At 46.2% G+C, this 25,789-nt stretch overlaps 1 protein-coding gene across 1 annotated transcript in view; it reads left to right on the top strand.

Moving 5' to 3' along the window:
• Positions 1-19,991, top strand: part of MYO10 (myosin X) — a 212,048-nt gene extending 192,057 nt beyond the window's left edge. Inside the window, exons 28-41 of the mRNA XM_061189146.1 lie at positions 1,258-1,353; positions 4,127-4,220; positions 4,930-4,985; positions 6,730-6,872; positions 7,130-7,324; positions 8,361-8,518; positions 10,692-10,815; positions 11,244-11,541; positions 12,187-12,394; positions 13,089-13,225; positions 14,328-14,448; positions 14,867-15,319; positions 16,905-17,096; positions 18,521-19,991. Coding sequence (XP_061045129.1) covers positions 1,258-1,353; positions 4,127-4,220; positions 4,930-4,985; positions 6,730-6,872; positions 7,130-7,324; positions 8,361-8,518; positions 10,692-10,815; positions 11,244-11,541; positions 12,187-12,394; positions 13,089-13,225; positions 14,328-14,448; positions 14,867-15,319; positions 16,905-17,096; positions 18,521-18,622 — 2,377 coding nt within the window. The 3' untranslated portion in view covers positions 18,623-19,991. The remainder of the gene's footprint in view (positions 1-1,257; positions 1,354-4,126; positions 4,221-4,929; positions 4,986-6,729; positions 6,873-7,129; positions 7,325-8,360; positions 8,519-10,691; positions 10,816-11,243; positions 11,542-12,186; positions 12,395-13,088; positions 13,226-14,327; positions 14,449-14,866; positions 15,320-16,904; positions 17,097-18,520) is intronic.
• The last annotated feature ends 5,798 nt before the right edge of the window (positions 19,992-25,789 follow it).

Below are 25,789 nucleotides of genomic sequence, written 5' to 3'. Positions count from 1 at the left end.
TCATCTTTTCTTTCACTCACCATCTATTATTGAAGCTCCCACCTCATTTATCCTGTGGTTTCCAGAGTGTTTTCGGGGCCCTGATAGTATCATCACTCCCCCATCTCCAGGGAAGCTTTTTATAAATGCGAGTCCCTGGGCTCCACCCTAGGAAGCCCCACCTGGGTTTTCTGAACGTTTCCCAGGATTCTGACGGACCGCTGCGGTTCAGAACCATGGCACCCCGTCGTTTTACACGCAAGGTAGCCGAGTTCTCAGGAAGCAGAGTGGCTGCTCCAGGATGACGTGGTCTGGACAGTTTCCCCTGGGAATTATTGTCCTACTCCAGAGGCTCCCGTGCTGATCACCCACCCCCACCGCCAGTCGGGGCCACCTCTCTCCTTCCACTCCCAGGAAGCATCACAGACTCTTCTCTGAATTCTGATCTTCTTGGTTTTTTAAAAAATATTTTATCTCATCTCAATGATTCTAGCTAAAAAGTCATACAATCTTTGTTTTTTCTAACCAGACTGCTTAATATCGTAGTTGTAAAATAGATGTTTTACTGTGAACATATGTACTACTTCAGCTGACAAAGCAAGCTGGCTGTATCCCCAGCACCTTTCTTCACCAAATATATCACCACCTCTGGTCCCATCCTAACAGCTCCTTGTGTTTTACCCTGATCTTAACCTGGTCCACTGAGTTTAAAGCTCCAGTGTTGTTTAGAGAGTGTTAGGATGAGATCAAGATGGAATTGAGATCTAGAAACACACAAATGCTGCTCTTCACCCCGAAGCCCCTCGTGGAAATTATGTGCCCGTATCAGAGTAAGTTAGAGGTGTCAGCTCCTGCCTTAAACTTTGATGGAAGGCTGTGATGAACAAGGGAAAGAGCTCAGGCCAGACTGGCTGCCTTGTGGAGGTCCTTCCTTTGTAGAGCAGTCAGGGAGCCCAGGGAAGGTGCAGGCAGAGTAGGGGCTGCTGCTCTAGGACCTGAGCTGGGTGGGCCTTGGGTGGGCCAGTCGGGGAAGAGAGGTCCCCCCCTAGAGCAGTCAAGGACCCACACACACATACACCCCCAGCAGATCGCCTTTCTGGAGAGAGAAAAGCCTGCCTCCCCCTAGAGGCCACAAGGGTCTTCATCGTTTCTAAAAGCAGAAAATCAAGGCTGAAGTGTTGGTATCTGATTTTTCAGTTACTGTGAAATTTCTTTTCTTGCCCCTTATTAAGAATTCTGTGTTCCTGATTTGTGTTTGGCGCTTGTGTTCCTTTGCAGGGAGATCATAGATAACACCAGCAAAGAAAACGGGATTGACATCATTATGACTGATCGGACCTTCCACCTGATCGCTGAATCCCCAGAAGACGCCAGGTGAGCCGCTGTGCTGTCGACTTGGTCATAACTACATCCCTCGCTCCTATGCAGGCCTGGACATCACACGCATCACTCTTGAGCCTACTGGCGCTGAAAAGATTTCAGTTGATTTTCTAGTTGGGTTTTTCTCTTAGGATGGTTGAAGAACTGAGAGTCGGAAGAGATGGCTGTACTTGTCTCCTGGGGACTCTTTCACTGGGCATTGTGTTCCGTACAGTAAGCACACAGATTTCCAGCTTCACATGCCACTGAAGAGACCCCTTGTTATTTACACTCAGGCTTTTATTGTCACCAGCAGCATATGTAAATTGTGCTGCTACACACAGTTGAAAGCCACCCTCTGGAAGCTTCTGAGCTTTGAAAGGGAGCAGCTTCTGTTTGCTTAAGGGTTGAAAAAACAGGAACATTAACCCTTGGCTGTTTAAATAAATGCTGGGACTGTGGCATTGGGAGGGTGCTTAAGGCCTTGATAGTGAAGAATTCCGTCGGCTGGAACAGATAGTTAACACTTAGGGAACCTACTATATTGCAGGCAGTGTTCCAAAATGCTTCCCATATGTTAACTCATTTCATTCTCACAACAACCCTATATAGGGTATCACTGTTATCCAGTTTTACAGAATAGGAGACTGAGGTACAGAGAAAAGGTAGTATAATCTGTAAAGTAATGCAAGCTCAATTCTAGTGAATGGAGGCACAAAGCTTAAGGAGCTTCGATTTTTGACTGGGCTCGGAGGACAGTGGTGTCCCTCATTGGCTGGGGCAAGTTGTGTGACTTTTCTGGACCTTGGTTTGCATCGTCGTGCTGAGATGTGGCACAAAATTACGAAGAACTGGTGTTTGCTCCTCAGTGTGACACATGGCAGGGTCACACAGTGGAGCATCTGTCTCTCTTCCTGCTGCTTTGTGGGTGTGTAGGGTCACGTTGGAGATGCCTGTCATCCACTCTGAGCAATGCCAGAAAATACCTTCTAATTTATTAGGCTGACATCCTTGGGCCTGTGTTCTTCACTTTTCAGCTCAGAAAAATCACTAGAATCTTCTAGTGAGTTCTCGGGGCCTTTACGACCGACCCCTTGCCCTTTGAATGTTTCTGTGTTGATATAACACCATGGTAGCAGCATTAAGGGCAAAGAAAATAATTCTTCCCATGGGAACAAACTAAAACCCCACTTGGGTCCATAAATTATGACACAAGCTGGAAAAACAAGCAGACCTGGAATTAGAGCCCCATCATTCCGTCTGGGACTCCTAGAGACCACGTGTGGTTTTTTGTGGTCCAGGGAATGCCCACAGCTTTTCAGCTGAATTATAGGCCCAGCTGTCCTGTCTGTTTTGTGCCATAATGAACCTGCTAAATTTAACATTTGGAATATTTTAGCCAAGGACTTCTTTTTGCCCTGACCAGTGGAACACGTTTTTAAAAATTACTTTTCAGATTTCAAGTTGCGCTTGATTTAAGGGGAGAGGTTTGTATTAAGGGAATCACCTGTACAGATGGAAAGCACAGCAAATTTTATGTGGGTGTGGGTGTGTCTGATCCCATGTGGCCTACATTTTGAACGTATGTGTTGTTCAGTGTTTAATTTCGGATATTTTTGTGCTTTATAAAGCAATGACTGAAGTCTTGCCTTTGGGTTAACCAGAATTGATGAACCAATTCATATTAAGATGTTTCCCTTGGTCTCCCTAAGAGTCTGTATAAGTTGAGTATTTTCAAGCTCTTGGTTACATTTTGCTCCTTCAGGAATCACAGGAGATAGATTTTAGTGCTTTGCTGTAAATAACTTACATGACTTACCTTTAAATATAGGTATTAATTTTTTACTTAAATATCCCATTGGGTACCAAGTACTTTCTCCTCTGCCTTAGTTATAGGAGTGTGTATATGTGTCTGCTAAGCCCCCTCCAGGAGAAGGATGTCCTAGCATCTCTCTCACATTTGGTACCTCTCACTTTAGTTGCTTAATAAATGATGGATGTATGAACTGACAGAGACGGATGGATATTCATGGTCATTTTCCTCAAGCACGTATTGTGTTTCTAGTTACATCATGACTTTTGTTCTGCTTGACTTTTCTGGAGTTGACACATTTTCTTTTATTATCTGATTCTAATGTGGCTGCAAGTGAGAAAGCTCATTTGAAATGAAGATAGAAGAGTTCTCTGGTCAAAATAATTTTCTACTTTCTACTCCAGGCAGTTGTTTTCTACTTCCAGCTCTCCTGTGGTTTTATTCACTTAAGTGGAAATCCTATCAGGTGGTTGGAAATGCCACCTGGGAATGAGCAGGGAAAATAGACATCCAGTGGCCACCCTGAGATGATGCTCTTACATTATTGGCCTTCTTACCTCGGAATTTAAAATTGAGAATGCACTTGAATGTTCCCTAGGTTATAAATAATATCTTCAGTAAAGACCCTTGATCAAAGTGTGTGGGTAGAACTGAGGATTTCATTTTTTGCTGCCAATTTCTCTAGGAACTTATCATCATCATTATTAAATGTCTACTAAGGTCCTTGGGGCCAGAGGGGAAGGGTCTTCCCACTGATCTGAAGCTGCATCAGATGGTACTCAAAGGCACCTTGGCTCTTTCTCCTAGCTTTGCTCCTCGGTATTATGAAACCCACATTGACCCGTGAGGAGTAGACATATTAAAAGAAAGTTGCTCAGAGGAGATGTCGTGTTCCCAGAGGATGTGGAGGAGGGTGTCCCTGTAGTGCGCGCGGAGGCCGGCCACCCCTTGACTGTTGCTTTCTCCTCCCCACAGCCAGTGGTTTAGCGTGCTGAGCCAGGTGCACGCATCCACGGACCAGGAGATTCGGGAGATGCACGATGAGCAGGCAAACCCACAGAACGCCGTGGTGCGTGAGCCTGGGTGGGGTGTGGAGGGAGGCGTCCCGACAGAGGGGACTGGGAATTTGTGGACAGTCTTTTTTTTTTTTTAAATAAGAAATAGTATAATAATTAAAGAGAGAAACGGGAACATCTTGGTTAAAAATCATACAGAAAAACAGAGTAAATTATAGAAGATTGTAAGTAGTAATAGATTACAATTCTCCCACCTCAAACAAAAAAAAATTCCAATTTTTATGAAACCGTGGAAGCCCATTACACTTTTCTGCAAAGGATATAGTGAATTCCAAATTGTATTCTTTCTGACATCACTGTATCCCAGACACATAAACAGAGCCACAAAATCATATTTCAGAGATAGTTTGATTTTCTCACAATTATGAAATTTGATGATAGATCATAGTGTAAATCAGAAAAGTTGTATGATTGAAAGACGTTTGTAAACACCCTTCACTGAAAGTATTTTAGGAACAAGACAGAAGGATTCGTTTATACTTTATTTAATGAATGGACTGTAGATTTTGCCCTGTCTAGAGGCTGTCTGTACTGAATGAAGGGGGACGTTTCCTTAGATAACTACTGTTTTGCAGTTAACACACAAAGGAGGAGGCTTTTTTGTTTGCCTGTTTAGAGAGTCATCATCTAGGGGTGTTATCTTGATGTGTGCTGTACTTGAATGGTTCTCTCAATGGTTCTCTGCTTTTCACTTCTTTCCAGGGCACTTTGGATGTGGGCTTAATTGATTCTGTGTGCGCCTCGGACAGCCCTGATAGGTAAGCTCAGGTGTGACTCTTAACAAAAGTAACTGCTGGATACCTGCGTGCGCCCACAGGCTCTATGCTCTGGGCTGGGGAATGACTCTAGGCTGTGTGTTCCCACCTGGTCAACCCCAGCAATCAAAGACTTCCGTCTTGGTACCCAGTTTGACCTCATCCGAAGTCTTCCTCTCTGGGTGTCTTGGGAGTGTGGCAGGTTGGAGGGGTCAGGAGTAGGGGAGATCTTGGAAACCTTATTTAGACAGTCATACAGGGACAGACTTGGGACTCACACAGGATGAAAATGCCTGTATCCCAGCACAGGGGTGGGTGTAGTTCCCCTTTCTAAAATTTAATAATGAATTTGAAAAGGATTTTGATGGCAATTTATATGTGGAGTATTAATAAATTAAACCACAAACATTTATTTTCCTTGACATGCCTACCTTACCTGTGCCCTTAAAATAGCATGTGTTTGGTTTTGTTTTTTGAAGGCAGATCATCTTCGGTGACGGTCTCGGGGGTCTTTGTACCCAGTGACCTTCGTCTTTCCCATCTCTATTTTGCTTTGCAGCTTAGGAATTCTGAGTATGAATCAAAATTGACTTCTGCCTTCAATGGCATAGCTTTAGAGAGAGAATAGAAATGTATTCAAATTGACACCAAAAATAGTGTCTCCTGGGCCGAGTGAGAATTCCGGGGTGTCCATCGCCCCACCATTAACGAAGCCTCTTCTGAACCATAGATTCTTTGTTTCTACTAGTCGCCCTGCACCTTCTCCTACCTGGCTCAGGAACCTTTAACACATGTGTGTCACATCAGTAATTAAAGCCCAGATGCTTGTTCTGACAGTCAAGTTCTGATCTGCGTCTCTCTCCTCCTAAACCCCTACATCAGGCAGGCTGGGCACGCGATGATCCATGCGAGAACCTTCCATCCCTACCCAGGCTTTTCTGTCTTCCTCAAGTGCTCGCCTTTCTTCCTTCCCAACTACAGAAAAATCTTGTTTTTTAAGGAACACCTATCCGTCCATATTATAATCCTGTTCATCTTCCTTTTCCTTGAACTCTTGCAGTGCTTAACTTCAGCGAACATTTGAAAACTTGCAAGACATTATTCACAGTCACTAGCTTCGACGATTAGGGATTAATATGAGCAAGAGCCTATGGGAGACTCAGGGCATTGCCAGCGAAAAAGAGATGCAGGAGAAAGAAAATTTCCATTATTAGGTTATCCCTGCCTGGGAAACGCACCCTTGTCAGATTGCATTGAAGGCATGGACCCAGGTGGCTCTTCGTACCAGGCATAATCAAGTGGGTGAGATGTTCCACTTACACCTATTTACTGACCTTCTGTTACTGGTATCTGACATTTCATTACCTACCCACAGAAATATTATCCAAAGCCATACCCCGAGGCAGGAAGAAATTTACTTTGGAGAGGCATCAAAAAAAATTTTCCCTCGCGGTCACCTCAGTTAGCCTTCCTGGAACTGAATTTCATCTGGAAAGTTCAACATGAAGAAATGTTTTCCCTTCCAGGACCTTCAGAATGTGTTGCTCCAGTTTTAAAGGTTAATGAGGCATAAAATAAATCCTACAGAAATGAGCAAGGTTTGCCTTAACGTAAAATACAAGTAGCACTGCCGTTTTTATCCCTGTGACCCATAAGCTGGGAAAAAGGCATGTAGTCTTGGGTCACACGGAGGTGGTGATTTCAGTGGAGCTAAGAGGTTTTACTTCCTTCTCGCCCCACTGCTCAGACCCAACTCATTTGTGATCATCACGGCCAACCGGGTGCTTCACTGCAATGCGGACACGCCGGAGGAGATGCACCACTGGATAACACTGCTGCAGAGATCCAAGGGGGACACCAGAGTGGAGGGCCAGGAATTCATAGTGAGAGGTGATGCCACTGATGCTTTTTTACCTGGAGTCCTATTTTCATTTACATGGATATCTGACACGTTTCCATTCTGAGCCACTTTTCTGAGTAATTTTGCCTCTTGACATTGTTAAAAATCATCAGATAAGAAAGGATCGTGGCCGTTTGTAGCAGATCTATAGAAATCTGAGCCATCTGTAAGCCGGATGCAGATTTTTACCTGGTATGTCATGCTGCTTATCCTAGTTTTGAGCTGACACTTCATTCTTTCTTTCCAGGGTGGTTGCACAAAGAAGTGAAGAACAGTCCGAAGATGTCTTCGCTGAAACTGAAGAAACGGTGGTTTGTGCTAACCCACAACTCCTTGGATTACTACAAGAGCTCGGAGAAGAATGCTCTGAAGTTGGGCACCCTGGTCCTCAACAGTCTCTGTTCGGTCGTCCCGCCGGACGAGAAGATCTTCAAGGAGACAGGTAAGCGGTGTGGTGTGCTCAGGGCTGGCTGGGCCTGAGACGTGGCCTGTCCAGTCATGGGAGGTGTGGGTTTGCTCAGAGCGAAGGAGTGAGCTTCCTACCTGGGGTGTTTACGTTCCCCGCCCCCAAAAAAATATCTCTTTTGCTGATTTATCTTTTGAGGCTGCCCGTGATTAGCTATATGAACACTTGATATGTAAACCATAGTAAAGGGGTCCTGATTTATTGGGTTGCAGAAAGATTCTTCTAAGGGCAAGGAGATGTAAACAGGCAAAAGTTTTCCTACAGGAAGCCTTATTTTTCTATGCTTGTGTTTTTGTCTTTCTCACCATTGTACCGTGAGAGTCATAATGCAGCCTAAAAAAGGTAAACCCTGACTGTCGGTGAACATAACCTAGCATAATAAAAAGCGGTCACGTAAGCTTTTTTTTTCCCTTTCGGTATTACAGAAGGTGTTTCTAGGTTGTTTATTTTGATTTTTTGTTGCTAGTTGTGATTTTGTGCTTTTGAAATACAGTTCCTCCATTCAAAAAAATACTCATGTATTTTTTTACTGTAGTCACTCCATTCCACTTTCGGCTGGTTTCTGAACACCTGGACTGCTTCCTTGACACAATGGTTTCTTTTGAAGGGAGAATCTAAAGGAAAGGAAGACAAGGAACAGGAAGGGAAAAAGAAAGTCAGCAATCTGAGGGAAGAGTTTTCACTCTTGTTCCAGAGCCTTGAACTGGACTTTAGCTTACGCCTGTTCCTTCTTTGAGAGCAGACGTTACTAATTATATATTTATTATAATTCTGGGCTTATTTTAATGTTTGTCTTCCCTTCGCAACTGTAAATTCCACGTGTCTTTGGGTACCTAGTGCAGGGCAGGGCACGTGGAGGAAGTCAGCAAGTAGCTCTTGAATTAATAAAGGGACTCAGGTGGAGATGGCCTGGGTGCTGGATTTCTGGGACTCCGGTACGGGGACAGTACCCCGGTCCCCCAGGTTCATGCTGCCGTGTGCGTGTGTGCGTGCACGCGCGTTGCTGTTGCAGGCTACTGGAACGTCACCGTGTACGGACGCAAGCACTGCTATCGGCTCTACACCAAGCTGCTCAACGAGGCCACCAGGTGGTCCAGCGCCATTCAAAACGTGACTGACACCAAGGCCCCGATTGACACCCCGACCCAGCAGCTGATTCAGGATATCAAGGTGAGAGGGAGGGAGCCCAGCTCATAGTGGTTTACAGTAGCTCACAGATTCTCACCACGGGAACATCAAGACGTCAGCGTTAGTCAAGCTTCATTTTCATTCTGTAATCAAAACTAACTCTTGGTTAATTTCGTGTTCGTGTATCCTGGCTTTTAAAAATCTAAATGCTAGACTGCATTTAGAAAATGCAAAATTTGACGTCCAGTTGAAATTTGACACTAAAATTATCTTGTCTCTGGGGAGGTGTTACATATCGCCACTGAGGCAAACCTGATTGTAGAGCTGTGTAGGCGGAGGGACAATGGTCTGTAATTTGGGGTGTGGGGCTCCCCAGTCACAGGGACGTGGTGTGAACTGTGTTGGGGACAACCTGCATGTCACAGGTTCCACTTGAGCCCAGGTTGGGGACCTTCTAGAAGTAACACAGTAATTCTACTTTCACTCTGCAGTTTCTAGATCACACAAGTGGATTCACTAAGAGGCCACATGGGTCTAGACAGCTTGGACTCCTTATCAGGTGCCTCCAAACTCACAGAAGAAGCTCCCAGGTCTCTGGACCAACACTGAACTTGTTAAATTGTAATTTCCTGTTTATAAAGATTAGTGGCTGTGAGTGTATATCGAATGAATGAACAAGCAAACGAATGAACCATTAAATGGCAGCCATGAACAAGGATCACAGCGCTCATTTTCCAGGCGTGGAAACGGAGACATGGGATATTCTGGTTGCATTGCTCACTTAGCTGGTCAGCCCCTGATGCAGAAGCAGGTCAAGGGAATTATTTTTATTCTGTTCCTCCAAGTTATCCATGTAGGCAGGTTCCCTATGCAAAGGAAAGAGCCAGAGCTGTGACAGAAAAGATGCCAGAATGATAGTGAGGCGGTATTTATTTACTGAGGTACATCAAAGGAAATAAGCTAATTAGATCCAGGAGACAAACTGTGCCTTTGTAAAGGTGGGAGAGGGTCTAATATATTGGTAGTATATTATTGCCCACCAAATTCGAGTCAGCCTCTTGATTCCAAAATGATATGTTTTCTGGGTGTTTGGAGCCAAATTCCTGCAAGTCAGTTATCCTACAAACTGCAGAACTGTCCCTAGAACCCAAGGAGCTTGAAACTAATAATGGCATTTCTAGTCTTAAAAAAATGAATTTGTTGCAGCTTTCTTGTGAAAAAGGAGAGAAAAAAAGCACATATCAGCTGAACTTTCTCTTCAAAGCTATATCTTATTTACCCGTATATTTACTAAGTCATTGGAAAACAGACATTAAAGAGTAAATAGAGTTTTAAATGTGAAACAGTGCTTCTTAAGAAATGAGACAAATATATTTACTAATTCATTTGAAATCAGACATTAAAAGAGTAAATAGAATTTTTGGATATAAAGCAATGCTTTTTAAGAAATGAGACAGGTTGCCCTAATTAAGTCCATACCAATTTTTTTAAGTAATTAAAACATATTTCTTTCTGGTTTTCAATTGGGCATTATTGAAAAAGTTTCATAGCAGAAATGAACTTGCCACGATAGAATGATTCATGGCCTCTCCTCCAACTTTTCTGCTGATTTAAAGTTCTAAAAGTAACTTTGGCTTTTTCAGATCCCAAATTAATGTTTTAGGAACATAAATACATGATGAAATTCTCTGAGAGGAGCTCTTAAATTTCAGGAGTGAGAAAGGAGGCCCAAGGAAGAACAGTCTCGCTGATAACGTATTAACGTGTCGTTTTCAGGGGGAGGATACAAAAGACCAATGAGAGAGCTAGCAAAATGTGTTTTTAAAATGAATTATAGACAAGGATGACATGATTTGGCCAAATGATTTATGGCTAAATAATTAGCAAGAAAAGTTTAATTTTTTTCAGTATATGTAATTTCCAGAGAGAAGATTTTTCAATAACATGGGAAAATATGCAAATCAAAGAAAGAGAATGAGCTGTGTACGAAAAATGTGTGTGTGTGTGTGTGACTTGTCATCAAACGTGGCTTATGGGTATCTTCGTGCTTGAGATGATTCGTGCTGGATTCCCACCTCCATCCCTAGGCTACAGGTGTTTTGTGACTTGTGAAAAACATTCTCGTTCAGGAGGATGCAGATGGCTTTGTCCTTTTACATGTACGTTTCTTACGATAAGCTCGTGGGCTTTCCCTAACGGCTCTGTTCTTCTCAAGGAGAACTGCCTGAACGCGGACGTGGTGGAGCAGATCTATAAGCGGAACCCTATCCTGCGCCACACCCACCGGCCCCTGCACTCCCCACTCCTGCCCCTGCCCTACGGAGACATCAACCTCAACCGTGAGTCCCGCATGCCTCCTGGACCCGGGACACTGTGCTGTGGTTTCCCTGTTAGCTCTTTAGCTCTATCATATTAGCGTTAGTTGGTTATAGTGATGTCAGTATTGTTGTAATTAAAAAACATGCCAGCACTCCCCAGGAGCGCAAAGTACCCTTAATCTACTGGAGAACCAGATCCTAAACAGTTGTCTTGCATGTCAAATGCGGAACCTGCTTGGCAACAGACCAGCTTTTCAGTAAGCATTGTTGCACAGTAAAATAGTTCAGTTACTTGTCCGCCTCTGTTTGGCTGATTTGAGTGTCCAGAGCACGTGGTGGGCACTGCATCCTGAAAGAGCTCTGGTCCCCGTTCCTGCCTCTTGTCTGCTGCTCAGAGTGTACCTTCTCCGAACCCCTCGGGTGACTCGGGTTTGTCTTGCTTCTCCTAGTGCTCAAAGACAAAGGCTACACGACACTTCAGGATGAAGCCATCAAGATATTCAATTCTCTCCAGCAGCTGGAGTCCATGTCTGACCCTACGCCCATCATCCAGGGCATCCTCCAGACGGGGCACGACCTCCGCCCTCTGCGAGACGAGCTATACTGCCAGCTCATCAAGCAGACCAACAAGGTGCCCCATCCGGGCAGCGTGGGCAACCTGTGCAGCTGGCAGATCCTTACCTGCTTGAGCTGCACCTTCCTGCCCAGCCGGGGGATCCTCAAGTACCTCAAGTTCCACCTGAGAAGGTACGAGTGGCCCGGGCAGCGCTGCTCACGTCGGGAGTGCGGTGGACACGGTTCAGATAAGCTGGACCTGGAACAGGAGACACCTTGTGTGGGTCGGGCTCCTAGGTCACCCGAGCTGGCTTACGGGGCACAGACGACCTTCTTCTCTCTAAGCCACACGGGGCTGATCCAGGGACAGGTCCCTTTGGGTGTAGTGTCCTGAAGTGTAGGACGTTGATAAATTTAATTACCACTACTCTATATAAACAGGGAAAAAAAGAAAACAGACCTTGGCTATTTGTTCCAGATCAAACAGGTAGAGGCTGTCTGATTCAGCTTCTGATTAACTGTGGAAAAAGGATTTTCATGCAATAGTATGAGGCACGTGGCTCTTTCAAATATAATAGCTCTGCAGAGGTCAGCTAGTAGCAGAAGTTGCTCCCGGTCATACTTGGGCTCTTTGGTCTTTGGATTTTCTCTCTCTCTTTCTTTTCTTTTTTTTTTTTGGTCTTTAAACAGCACAGGATGTGCTAGGGAAGCGGCTGGCGTTTGCTCTGCGCTGGGACCCCATTCACCGTGTTGGTCTACAGCACGTTGAAGCCGCCCGGCTCCCCGTAGCCAGCCATCCTCAAATCTTGCAATTAACAGTTAGCGTTTGGCTCCTAGGATACGGGAACAGTTTCCAGGAACCGAGATGGAAAAATACGCCCTCTTCATTTACGAATCTCTCAAGAAAACCAAATGCAGAGAGTTTGTGCCTTCCCGGGATGAAATTGAAGCTCTGATCCATCGGCAGGAGATGACGTCCACAGTGTATTGCCACGGCGGGGGCTCCTGCAAGATCACTATCAGCTCCCACACCACAGCCGGGGAGGTGAGGGAGAGGCCCAGCTGCCCACGTGCTTACTTATGTCAGGAAAACTGGGCGCAGTTAGGCTGGCTGTCGTGCACAGTTGTGGCTGGCGTACTGCAGCTGCTCGGTAACCAAGGAAACAGACCTAATCCTGCTAATCCAAGAGGCAGTTAATACCTAGTAGAGATTGCGGACCTGACTCAGATACGTCCGCTCTGACGAGGGTTTAGCCTCTCACCTCTGCAGTGTTTTTCTGTTTGCCGCACAAATATCTAGCACGTTGGGTCAGGTGAACATGTTTTCATTTTTCCTTCTTTTTTCAATTTAAACTTAATACCATAAAACCAATTGGCTAAAAGGAATAGTGCAGTAAAACCCGGAAAAGCTGGTGTAGCAGAAATAATCAGTGGTAATCGCTATGAGTTCGTGAATTTATCAGGCAAACGGGCTTTAGTTTTCATGCGCTTACGGGTTTGCAGGAAACCGGCCAGCATCTGCCCCTAGCTATGGGCAAAATAACCTGTGTTCTCTTTGGCAAGGAAGAGAGAGAACTGATTTCAAGAGAACCAGGGAAAACAGCGCCTTGGAGATTCCATACACGACAGTGTTGGGAGGTTGCTTGGACCCTCACTTTTGCTGGCAGCTCCCTCTGGGTTCTGACGAAGGCATATTCTAGAACCACAGCTTTGGAAGCTGAAGTCCCCGTGTTTTCCAGGTGGTGGAGAAGCTGATCCGAGGCCTGGCCATGGAGGACAGTAGAAACATGTTTGCGCTCTTTGAGTACAACGGACACATCGATAAAGCCGTCGAAAGCCGCACCATTGTAGCAGATGTATTAGCAAAGTTTGAAAAGTAAGTCCCTTCTCCCTGAAGTGCCAGCAGATTAGAGGAAAGACGTTAAGAGCAAGAGGGTTTGAACTTCGATTCCATTTTTGGCTTCAGGGTACATTTGAGTTCATCTCATTTTACGTGTGTTAAAGCATATTTAATTTCTCATCTCTCTCTGCTGCCTGTTTCTCTTGATTCCTAGATAGAGCCACTGTCTCAAATAGGATTCACCCCATCATTGATCCTCTACCCCATTCTTTCTCTCGGTGTCCTGCTGTCACCATTGTCTTGGAATTTTCTGATTCTCACATTTTCACTTGTCATTAGCTTTGAAGCTGGGCGAGTAGACAGAAGCCAACTTATAAACTCTTCAAACTGCATTTTGTATCTCTTGGACCTACAATATTCATATCCCCCAAGTAACACTAAAGATATTCCTCCTTTAGCATGACGCCAGTACCAATGACGAGACTCCAGCAGGGCTGGGCCCTGCCCCTCCCCAGCTGCATAAGGGGCAGGAGCAGCTTTAACTAAGAAATGTGGCAGGGGACCACGAGGTTTAGAACAGCCCCAAACTTCCAAGTCCCGGAGGAAGTGACATCCTCTCCTCAGGGTGGGCCTGGTCTAAGTGCTTTGTTGGAAATAAACCAAAATGGGGCGGGGGGAAGAGGGATATTCCTACTTTATGTAAACATAGCCTCCCAAATATTCATGTCAATTTTTATAAATATTATTATAGTTTGAGAGTCGGCAAAGGGAATGAAGGAATAGGCTTTGTTTCTTTGCTTTCTGTGCATAGCTAGGACTAACCAGACCGGGACACTCGGGAAATACTTGTTAGCTCGGTTTACCTGAAGGCTGCCTGTTTGTTGTCTTAAAGTAAAACTAGTATGAAAGTGTGTTTTTTCACCTCTGGGTAAATAAAATTAGCAGGGAACTCTGATAAGCTTCACTCTGGCTCTGTTTTCTCTCCCACCATCCCCATCTCCACCCTCTCTGCTATCTGAGCAGACAGGATGTCTGAATCCTTGCAGAAGAATACACCATATGCAATGAACTCCCTGTGGGTCACCCATGGCCCATTTCTCATTTTGCTTTCTGAGTCTCTCTCGACTTCTGTCTGTAGGCTGGCTGCCACATCAGAGGTGGGTGACCAGCCCTGGAAATTCTACTTCAAACTTTACTGCTTCCTGGACACAGACAACGTGCCAGAAGACAGCGTGGAATTTGCGTTCATGTTTGAACAGGTACATGGAGCTCTTGGGCTCCTTTGCAGACGAGCAGGGGTGAAACCCGTTCATACCCCTCGTACACTAACCACCAGTCCTTGGAAATCATGCGTGGCAGTAGAATTCCCAGCGTGGACAGGGTCAGCTGCTCTTTCATTCATTTGTAGAAGGAAACTTCTACACGTATTATATGAACTCCTGGGCCAGGAACTGTTCTAGTTGGGGCAGGGGGGAGGGTACGGGGGGAGCAATAAGAAATAAGATAGATACACGTGTTCAGTGGTATCCAAGCGAGGGAGAAGCTTAAGGCAGCACGGGAGGGTTAGGGTACAGTTTTATGGAAGGTGGCCTTTGATGGAACAAGGGAGCAAGCCAGGTGGGTGTGGTGTCGCACAGCCGTGCCCGGCCCATAGCGCCGCTGACCGCCTCGTTGCAGGCCCACGAAGCCGTCATCCACGGCCACTACCCGGCCCCCGAGGAGAACCTGCAAGTCCTGGCTGCCCTGCGGCTGCAGTACCTGCAGGGCGATTACGCGCCCCACGCCGCGGTGCCGCCCCTGGAGGAGGTCTACTCGCTGCAGAGACTCAAGGCCCGCATCAGCCAGTCCACCAAGAGCTTCGCACCGTGTGAGCGGCTGGAGAAGCGGCGCACGAGCTTCCTGGAGGGGACGCTGCGCCGGAGCTTCCGGACGGGGGCCGCGGTGCGGCAGAAGGCGGAGGCGGAGCAGATGCTGGACATGTGGGTCAAGGAGGAGGTCTCGTCCGCGCGGGCCAGCGTCGTCGACAAGTGGAGGAAGTTTCAGGGGATGAGCCAGGAGCAGGCCATGGCCAAGTACATGGCCTTGATCAAGGAGTGGCCCGGGTACGGCTCGACGCTCTTTGATGTGGAGGTGAGAGCTGCCCGCTGCTTCTCGGACCAGGTGGCACCGGGGTCTGTGCGACCACCATGGTCAGGTTCATGGGGAGGGGGGACCTGGTGGAACACTTGGCTCTCTCAGCCTCTCTGTTTAGAGCCCCCAGGTTTTACCCTTCACACCCGTCACCCACCCAAAGTTTTCTTCCTCCTTTACAGTAAATGCTCTCGTAATGTTAGAAGTGAGTGGAAAATTAAGGTGTCATCTATTCTTAAATAATTTCTGGTTCTTTCTTATTCAAGCTATAGCCCCAACGAAAAAGTGCTGGTAAAAAAACTGTGTCCATAAAATTAGAAATTTTGGATAGCCTTGGATTTTACATTTTTATCTTTTTCCCATGACTGTTTGAAGGGAAGAATTTCTATTTCACAATTTGAATTTGGCTAAATTCACATCAACCCAGTACTGATTCATATCTTTTTGTTTTTAAGTAGACCATTTATTGAAAGAAAATCTTACTAATGATTGAGATCAAGGCTTGGCAAACTGCAGCCCGTGGGCCAAATCCTGCCTGCCTCCTTTTTTGTAAAAAAAGTTTTATTGGAACACAGCAGGGCTCATTCCTTTACATATTTTTCTCTGGCTGCTTTTACACTAAAATGGCAGAGTTGAGTACATGTGACAGAGACCACAAAGCCTAAAATATTCATTCTCTGTCCCCTAACAGATAAGTTTGCCAACCCTTGGTCTGTTTTTCTTATGATCATAATCATTCAGCATGTTATCTGATGACTTTTAAATGAGGCTCTGTAAAAATCTAAATGTTGATCATATATTCCAAGATCCTTTCGTGACTTTTCATTGGATGCTATCTTTGGGTTGGTTGGTTGGTTGACTGATTCAATTACATTTGTTTTTAAGTATAAATCAGATGCTTTGTACAAGTACTTCCTCTTTTGTGTCACCAATGTGTCTCCCTCCTGATTCCCATGGCCCTGTGTTGTCATCCCCTACAGCCCGGCTCTTATTTTCCTCCACTGATCCATGCAGGAAGGTCTGTTGTTAAACCAATGAGATCAACCACCACACACACTAAAGGTCATTGCTGCTCCTTGTCACGAGACGTGTTTTTCAAGAGGAGCCCAAACTGCTCGGCACAGATTGGGAGAATTTCCCTCTGTGATCCTAGATTTTGTATTTGAAGAATAATCATCCAAAACAGGCTGGGGAGGCAGAACTAGAGATAGAAGAGAGTAGCCCTGGCTCGAGCTGCTTGATTCGCTGGGGAATCATTGTCAAGTTCCACGGCTACAGCCACCTCCGCGTAGCTAATTCAGATGGCCAGGAGGGTGAAGATGTTGAGAGGTGGAGATCCAAGCAAGATGTTGCATTTACCAAGTAGGATTCCCCAAAGGCAGAGGATTGATCAGCCGGTCAGAAATCCATCAAGGCAGCCAAAGAGCCACCATTTCTCATATCTTGTATTTCAGTTCCCCCAGCATAAGGACACACTGAATGCACTCAGCATTCTTTGCAGAGTGCTGGACTCAAAGCCTCTCTTGTGGTTTCTATGTTCTGTTTCTAACTTTTATGATCTCTTACACTAACTCTTGCCCCGCAGTGCAAGGAAGGCGGCTTTCCCCAGGACCTCTGGCTGGGCGTCAGCGCAGATGCCGTGTCTGTCTACAAGCGCGGGGAGGGGAGACCGTTGGAAGTCTTCCAGTACGAGCACATTCTCTCCTTCGGGGCCCCCCTGGCCAACACGTACAAGATCGTCGTCGATGAGAGGGAGCTGCTCTTTGAAACCAGTGAGGTAAGAGGCAAATCTTTCATCCGTGGCCTTGACAAAATAGGAAAACAACACCCCGTTTCCTGATGCCTTTGACCAAGTAATGTTATTTGGATATTTCACTTTAAGATATAGGAAGATACAGCATGGTGTTCTCTCCCCAGCTGCAGGTTTCTCACAGGCCAAAATCTGACAGCCCCACATTTGTTCTGTGTACCTTTGCAACAGAGAAATTTGGTTCCCTTGTACCCTTGTAGGAAAAGAAGAGAAAGGCCAGTGATATAGAGGTCCAAAAAATATATATATATATATAGCTTGGCAATAAAGCCTCGTGAAACTTACTAGACGAGGTGGCAGTGGATCGCAGCTGTGAGACGTGGGTCTGGCAGTGTCCATGGAGCAGGAGGGAGCGAACGGCAGAGCGTCCCGGACAGAGCTAATTCTAGCTCACAAAAAAATCACAAAAAACACCTCTATATACGTATGCCATCCCGCTCCAAAGCGTAAGATGTAGTGATAATAATAACGATAATACAAGAAGCCTGTTGAGGTCTCCACATAGGGAGCTGCTAACAAGCCAAGGTGGGAAATGGGCATGAATCGCACGCTGCCCGTTTGGCTGTTGGCGTACAGTGATGGAGAGGAGGTGCTGTGCAGGAGGGTGCAAAGAGGTGGGGCTTTGACTGGAGGGCCCCAGGCGCCAGGCTGCTGGGTTTGCACAACTCCAGTAAACAGCGCGGAACTGCCGTGAGCTCTTTGATTGTGTGTGATGTGTAACAACAGTGCTTTTACAAACTGTGGGGTGGGATTGGAAGGGAAGAGAGATCAGGGAAATGGGAGCCAGTTAGGATGCCTTCGCAGGGACGCAGGCCAGCCATCAGGAGGGACGGGCCAGAAGGGGTGGCAGTGAACGCACCATGAAATAGCTACTGCTGGACTCTCGGAGCTGGCAGGGAGCAGAATGGGCGCACGAGGCTCTGCCAGCTCCTCGGGCCTCAGCTCTGTGTCTCCAGCTGCATCACGAGGCTTTGACCAGCACGATAGGATGCAGTCTTTAAAAGCTGTGATTGTGGGCTCTGTCGTGTACCCGTATTTTCAGTGGGGACAGTGATCCCAGCCCTGATCCTACCCACACACTGTAGTGTCATCGGGTGGGGGGCTTTTATCGTGCAAAATCGTGGTTACATCAGGCAACCACCAGGTGGCACACGTGATATGTGGAAAGGCCACGAGTCCCCCTTCTACCCGACGAGGAATAGGGAAAAGCAGCTCTAACTCTTGGCTCCCTACGCAGCCTGCGCCGTGGATTCGCACGGCAGGCTGGTGGCTTTTGCTGGGAGGACGGGCCCCCGCCTGCCCGCGCTGGGCAGAGGATGTCTGGTTGTTAGCCTGGGTCCCCTGGCCCCTCAGAAACTTGTGACCGTGGGCCGATTCTGCTCCCCCGGCAGGTGGTGGACGTGGCCAAGCTCATGAAAGCCTACATCAGCATGATCGTGAAGAAGCGCTACAGCACCTCGCGCTCCGTGAGCAGCCAGGGCAGCTCCAGGTGAAGGTGGCCGTGAGTCCCCGTGAATTGAGCATCTCCACGTGCCGCCCCCTCGGCCCCAGCCGGCTCCTGCACCTGCAGCCCAAGGCGAGGCTGCCCAGGCTTTCCAGAAGCCCCTCGTCGGAGGGCGGTGTCTCGGGGGACCTTCCGTCCTGTCCACTCCAGTGATCAGTGTCTCAAGCTGTCGACCCAGTTTCCAAAGCTTTACTTCTTTTAGATGACACATGCCTTAAAAAGAGAGGAAACGAAACCCACGCTGCCACCAAAGCAGCCAGAAGTGCCTTAACTTGTGGAACCGACACTAGTCCACCTTAACTGTGCTACTGAAGAGAAATGCTTTCCCTCCCTTTTAGGGGAGACGTGCTAAGCTTGAGGGGGATGGAGGGGGAGCGTTGATCCATCTATTCTGCACTAACCTCCCAGCCTGATTTCCCCCGGGAGGGAAGGTGAGGGAGTGGGGAGGGGGGACGGAGAGCAAGAGGACGGTCTATTTTAGTTGGAGTGCTGCTGGCAGCCTTCCTCACGGACATGTATTAACTTTTTCTCTGTTTCATCTTTTAAGTGCATGCGCCTGCCCGTGCACGCATGTGTCCATAAACCCATCACTTTCATCATTGTTCCATGAGCATTGAAAGCAAAGGGAAAGAGGATGTGCAATGGCGTAACGTCTGTATATTTTAATAGTTCAGAGTGAGAGTCATCAGCTGTTAACTTTACAAGGTGGTTTTATTAACAACCCGGAATCCTGGAGTTTCCTGTCTTTGCTGTATTCCGAAAGTCACATTTTGACTCCAGTTTTGTTTCACATGTAGCAAAGTCTGCAATCTGTGTCTGCTGTGTTATAAACAGATATGCAGCCTACAGATAACTGTATTTATAAACCACTCTTAAACAGCTGGCTCCAAGGCTGTTTTTAGAACTGTATGAAGGCATTTTGGAGTCTTTAGTTTCTATGAGATTTAAGTTAAAAAATGTTTCTTGGAAGGTTAGCTCGTATCACTGTGGGTAGATTGCAACATAGCCATGTTGGAATATGGGGGAAAGATGCTACCTTCCTTGAAAGCATAACACATGAGTGGATCTTTAAAGGACCCTGACGTTCAATGCTGAGGTTTTAATAAAATACACACCTATTTTATCCCACGTGTATAATGGTGGTCTGAACAAGGCCCCTGTAAATAAATCAGCATTTATGACCAGAAGGAAAATAATCTGGTCTTGGACTTCTATTTTTATACAGAGAAGTTGTAAAGACTTAGGCCAACTAAGTCTACCCACAAAGAAAAAGGAAATTTGCCTTACCCCTATGGACAGCCATGCGGAATCATTGTTTGTTGGCTCAAGAAAGTCTGACAATAAAAGATATTAGTTAACATGCAGTGTAATTTCTTTATGGGGCAGCTCTAAATACCATGTGGACTTTGTTTTTGTTGGGTTTTGGTTTTAATGCTTTGGGCTTCAAAGGGTTGAAGCTGTGTGTTTCATGCACTTGATCACCAGGTCTAAAAGCAAACACATATAGACATCTCAGCTGCTTTTTTAGACACAGAGCATGACTCCAAGAAAGCTGAGAAGGTAAAAGACCAGGTTCGACGAAATCACAGAAATCTAAGGACTTGAATTGTGGGTGTCGGAGCGCCTCCTGTAGCTGAGCCCCAAGATGCATGATGGCGAAGTCATGGTCCTACGTCCACTGGCAGCCCTGATCACTGTGAGCAGAATACAGGGGGCGCTTGTTTAGCGACCCATTTACCCAAAGAACCAGCCGGGGACGTGGGTCTCACCTGCACAGGCCCCTCGGCCAGACAGCACGTGAGCAGCACCAGGCCCCTCTGTCCCTCTCTAACCGCTGTGTGTCCGTGTGTCCTTGTGTCCGGGAGCCCCCTCTTCCCGCTCCACAGGGATTGGGAGACGACCTGAAGCCAGGTGCTGCCCCAGCACCTGTGGCCTCGAGGTGACGAGAGGGAAGGTGAGCTAAGACTCGGATATTTTGTTGTTGTCTTTGTTTTCATTTCAGGCCCCGCGAGCAGCTGGCAGAAGTGCCTTTTCCACTGCCCACCACTCAGGATTCCCTCTGTAACTTCTCACACCCCAGAAGGCCGCCCCGCACCCCCAATTACAGATGAGGAATTAGGCAGAGAAAAGCAAAGTGACTCGGCTAAGGCATTGCAGCAACACCAGAGCTAGGACCCAGGTCTCTTTACACAAAGGCCTTTCCTGGTCAATAGCTTCATTGTAACATTTTATTTAGAAACAATTATAGATTCAGAGGAAGTTGCCATGAAGGTAAAGAGAGGCCTGTACACCCTTCACCGGGTGTCCCCAGTGGTAACATCTTACACAACTGCAGAAAATACCACAACTAAGAAACTAACACTGACTTTTCCTCCACCCACGGAGTTTATTCCGATTTCACCAGATTGACACGCCCTCATTTGTGTGTGAGGTTAATAGGTTTGAACGGGCCCGTGGAGTAATTTTGAGTCGGCTTATTACAGAGAAAGGCATCAATATGAAAGATGGCATCGCTGCAGACTTAGACAACCTAGTTGTTTTTTCATTTGTCTTAATTTTTAATTCTTTTGAAAGAGGATACACATAGGTGAGGTTTTTTTAATTCAAACCGTGGGAGTAAAGTGACTTTTCCTCCCAGCCATGATCCCTGGTTTACCCATTTTCCTTCCCCAGAAACAGCTATTTTTACCATTTTCTGGAATATCGTTCCAGAAATGTTTCAAGCATACACTCACATAAATATTCCCATCCCCTTCCAGAGGTGCCTAATCCATTTTGTGTCCTAACAGCTTTGGAGAGAGGGGGGAAAAAAAAGGCCCCTTGATTTCTCTCTTAAAATAGTTCAGAAATGTAAGAAAGCAAACTCTTATTTATAAGACTTTTTACTCAGCACCTTAAGTTGAGATCACATATACACTTATAGTAAAATTCTGTATTTAATCTATCTCATCCATTGGGATCTTTGATATATTCTAGAAATACGTGTATGTCTACTGGGTATAAAAGTACATGCTTTAGAGAGCATGAAAATCCTCACCCACCAAAGCTTACTATCTAATAGGGACCAAAACAAGTACACATAAAACTAAATTTAACCAGCACCTTTATGCCTTGTTTTGTACAGTTGATCAGAGAAGCATCATTTACATGCAGGGAAATATTGGACCTGGATTCGAGATTTGGCATTGTGATTTTCAGAGTATATAATTTTGATCTTTTAGGTCAGGGGTCAGGAAACTACAGCCCAAAGGCCAACCAGCTTTTTAAATAAAGTTTTATTGGAACAGATCTCTACCTGGTGATTTGTGTGGTGTCTAGAGGTGTGATTGCCCTACAACAGCAGAGTTGACCAGTTGTGACAGGACCTCCTGCAAAGCTGAACGTATTTACTCTCTGGGCCTTTGTAGAGTTTGTGGACCTCCGTTTTAGATGATTATAGAAGTATACCATCTCCTTTATAACCGATCGTTGGCTGTATTTAGAATTTTGATTCCACACGTTAGGCAAGGAATATAGTCAGCATGTTGGAGTTTGTTGCTTTGGGTTTCTTGTCCACTATACTGAATGACCTCCCTGATTTCCCTCCCTGCATTTCTCATCATAGATTGGCTTAGCATCACCTCTCGTTTCTACTTGATCAGTTCCCAGATTTTGACTAGAGCTTCTCCAGGACAGAAACTGTCTTCCCCACACACACCCCAAGAAAGCCAGCGCGGTGCCCGCCGGGAGCGTCATGGGCTGAGCTTAGCCAGACATAGTGAACGAGTCCCAGCCTCAGCTCTCGAGAAGTTCTGGAGATCAGACAAATGCAGGTGAAAACGCTAAATGCCCACCCAAGGTCACACAGCAGGGGGCAGGCAAGTTTCAGGAAGTAGTGTTCCAGGTGCCCAAAGCAGGTAGGTCGATGTGGCTGGGATAGGGGATGGGGGAACCCAAGGGGACGAGGTGAGGCCCCTCGAGCTGGTCTTGCCCTGCGGCAGGGGGTAGGGATTCCTGGGAGCGTGAGCACAGGGGTGGAGGTGTCAGGGCAAAGGTCAGAAGCCATGCCACGGCCCCCTTTGCCCCAGCCCCAGATGGCATCTTCACTGGCCTCTAGGCTTCCACCCTTGGTACCCTTCACCTCCCTCCCTGACCTGTGTAGGCTGTTCTCCACAGACCAGACGCCCGGAGGGATCTTTATCAAACAAATCCAAAGTATCCCTCTTCTACTTAAAACTCTCCTGTAACCTTCTAACCAAAAGATGCATCTCTACTACACGCCCTGTGTTTTCTGCCCCACTTGTCTCCAGCTTTGTCTCATGCACGCTCTACCTCACCCATGTTTCAGCCCATAAGCTGGCTCTGACTCAGCAGCACATATCTCGGCCCTGCTTTCATTTTGCCCCCCTTTCGTCAGCCCCCCAACTTAGAGCATCTGCTGCCCAGCAGTGGGAAGGTGACCCTGACGTTTCCTGCTGAGACCCAGTGTCTGTACTCAGGATGACAAGAGCTGTAATTCCCAGGCACCGGAGCTCTGGCAGCAGTTCATTTACAGGCTCCCCAGGGGAAAACAGTCCCACTTTGTAATGTGTGCTGATTCTCATGGTGGCAATATTCCCACCATGGCTGACTTCAAGCTCCAAGGTGACATCGCTGAACGCAGAGTTGAAATGACATGCACGGTCGGCTCTCCAAAGCTGGTAGAAGCTGGGTCCTGCACCCCATGGAAAGGACACATCAATAATAACTTTTCAGTAAAAATCAGCATCTTATTCAGAGGAAAACCTCTGAAGGAAGTAAAAATGAAGGCGCTTAGAAAGCCTTAAGCATTTTGAGTGACGGAAAATTATGTGGGAAAATTAAATATGTTTTCAGAGGATGTAATCGGTGCCTATCTTTAGTTTTCCCAGGAACTTTTATTTTCTCTTTCAAGTAATAACAGGATCGAGTTGATTAGCAGTTTGAGACATAAACAGGGTCTACTTCCTCTGAGGCATCCAGACATTTGCTCGGTGGGAACCAATTGCCAGTTCTCACCATTCTCTCCTGACATGCCAGGAAAGAAAATGAATAATTCCTATAACTCTGATCTCTTGGTGGAATTGTTCTTTGTAAGTTTACTTAGTGACTTGACACTGAGGAAATTTAATAGGCCTCTTGATTAGAGATAAGATAACCCCAAGGATCAACACCAACCAGAACATAATTAATTTACTAAGTATTTACTAAATTCTTGCTGTTTGAATAAAAAAGCAAAACACTATCTCAGTGGGGTTTGCAAAGGAAACCCAAGAACTGTCTTAAGTTGCTTAGAGCCCAGTTGGAGATAGAATATATAAATATATGAAATAGGAAGTCGATTTGTATCAGAACAAGAGTATATGGACCATTGCATATGTGTTGAAAGGTCCAGAAAACAAGAATGCTAGGAGGAGGGTTTTCAAAGGTGAATAATAAGCCGAAAAATGCAGATTCGTGATGTGTAGTCTGAACTCATGCCCGTGGAACAACGAATGAAGAAACTCCATGAGGCAGAAGGGAGCAAAATGTGGATTTCTAAGTAATTCCTTCTTACACTCTCCTTTCACTGTGTTTTTCCCTTGACCATCTCTCTGATGTGACCAACGGCATTAGTTACCATTTGCTCAGCACATATTACGGTGCCTGGTACACCACCACCGTCATCTCATTGTGTCCTCCCAGTGACCATGATGTAGGTGTTGGCAAACCTATTGTACGTTGAGGATATTGGGATTTAGAAAGTAATTTATTTAACTAGCTGTAACAGCTTTGCTGTGTTAACAAGTCACTCCAAAATCCAGTGGCTGAAACAACAGTCCTTTTATTGAGGGCATGATTCTATAGGTGGGCAGTTTGAGCTGGGCTCAGCTGGGCAGTTCCCTGCTGGCCTCACTCATGACTCTGCAGGCCAGCTGCACAAAGATCACCTTTGTTGATCTTACCTTGGCTTCCTCCTGTGTCTGGGGCCTCAGATGGGATGGCTGAGCTCTGCTCCGTGGGATCTCTCATCCCCCACTTAGCTGGCATTGGCGGATTCACATGGCATTTGGCAAGGTCTCAAGAAAGCTAGTAGGGACAGGCAGAGTCTCTTGAGGCTTAGGTTTAAAACAGGCACGTGGTTAATTCTGCCAATTTAGCCAATTCTATTGGCTAAAGCAAGACCCAGTGCCAGACCAGAACCAAGTGATGGGGAAGCAGACTCCATGGCTTAATGGAAGTTCTGCAGAGTCACTCAACCAGAGGTTCGAGAATTGTGGCTATTTTTGTTATCTGCCACACTGGCTGAAAAATCACAAAACTACAATGGACAGAGAATTCAAACCCGGGTTCGTCTGACTCTGAAATCTTGCTCTTATCACAAAGCTATGTTAAAATCCGAATACTTCCTCTATGTTTCTTTATAGGGCCACACGCATCCTATGTGGCCTAGTTTACCACCATCCCACTACCGGCTTCCTCTAATTAGACATGCACTCTTAATGTAAACAGACACATGCCCATATTGCTCCTATTTTTCTGTTGCCTGAGATGACCTTTCTCCCTGCTCATATTTTCTTCATCGGTGACAACCTAGATTTTAATTCCTCCACAAAGCTCCCTGCTGCAGAGACAGCTAACCATTCCCCAGTCATCTGTCCATTCTCTCCTTTTACCGTTTAGTAACGGATGCTAAGCTACAGAATACGTTTCCCAGCCGCTGGCTTTAAATCACCCTTCATGCGAAAACCCACTCCCTCCCTCTCAAGACTCATCAAAGTCTTATCTACCGAGGCATCAGGTTCAGGCTGGAGGCCCAGGACCTTGTCATCTAAATCAAGCTCTGGTGTGAATGAGGCTCCGTGGGTGTGGTCCCAAGTACAGCTCACTGATTAAATTCTTGCTTACTGGAAGATCTGTGCACTAAAGAGACAAGTCTTCTGTTCTTTACATACAATAATGGGACTGGCATACAATAACAGCTATGGACACTAATTTTAAAAAGAGGGAAATGGGAGGCACATAACAGTCACTAATCCACGGCATTTATGGAAAAAGAAGGATGAGTCGGAGGGTATACCCAAGAACCCATGGAGAATGATTCCTGGTTAGTGGAACTGAGTCCTAATCGTGGAACCGGCAACATATGTTCAGCTGGATTTCAGAAATGCATGAAGGA

The sequence above is a fragment of the Eubalaena glacialis genome, chromosome 4, assembly GCF_028564815.1.
Source record: "Eubalaena glacialis isolate mEubGla1 chromosome 4, mEubGla1.1.hap2.+ XY, whole genome shotgun sequence".
In the NCBI taxonomy this organism is placed as follows: domain Eukaryota; kingdom Metazoa; phylum Chordata; class Mammalia; order Artiodactyla; family Balaenidae; genus Eubalaena; species Eubalaena glacialis.
Note: the sequence above shows the minus strand (reverse complement) of the source record. Positions and strands in the feature narration are given on the sequence as shown.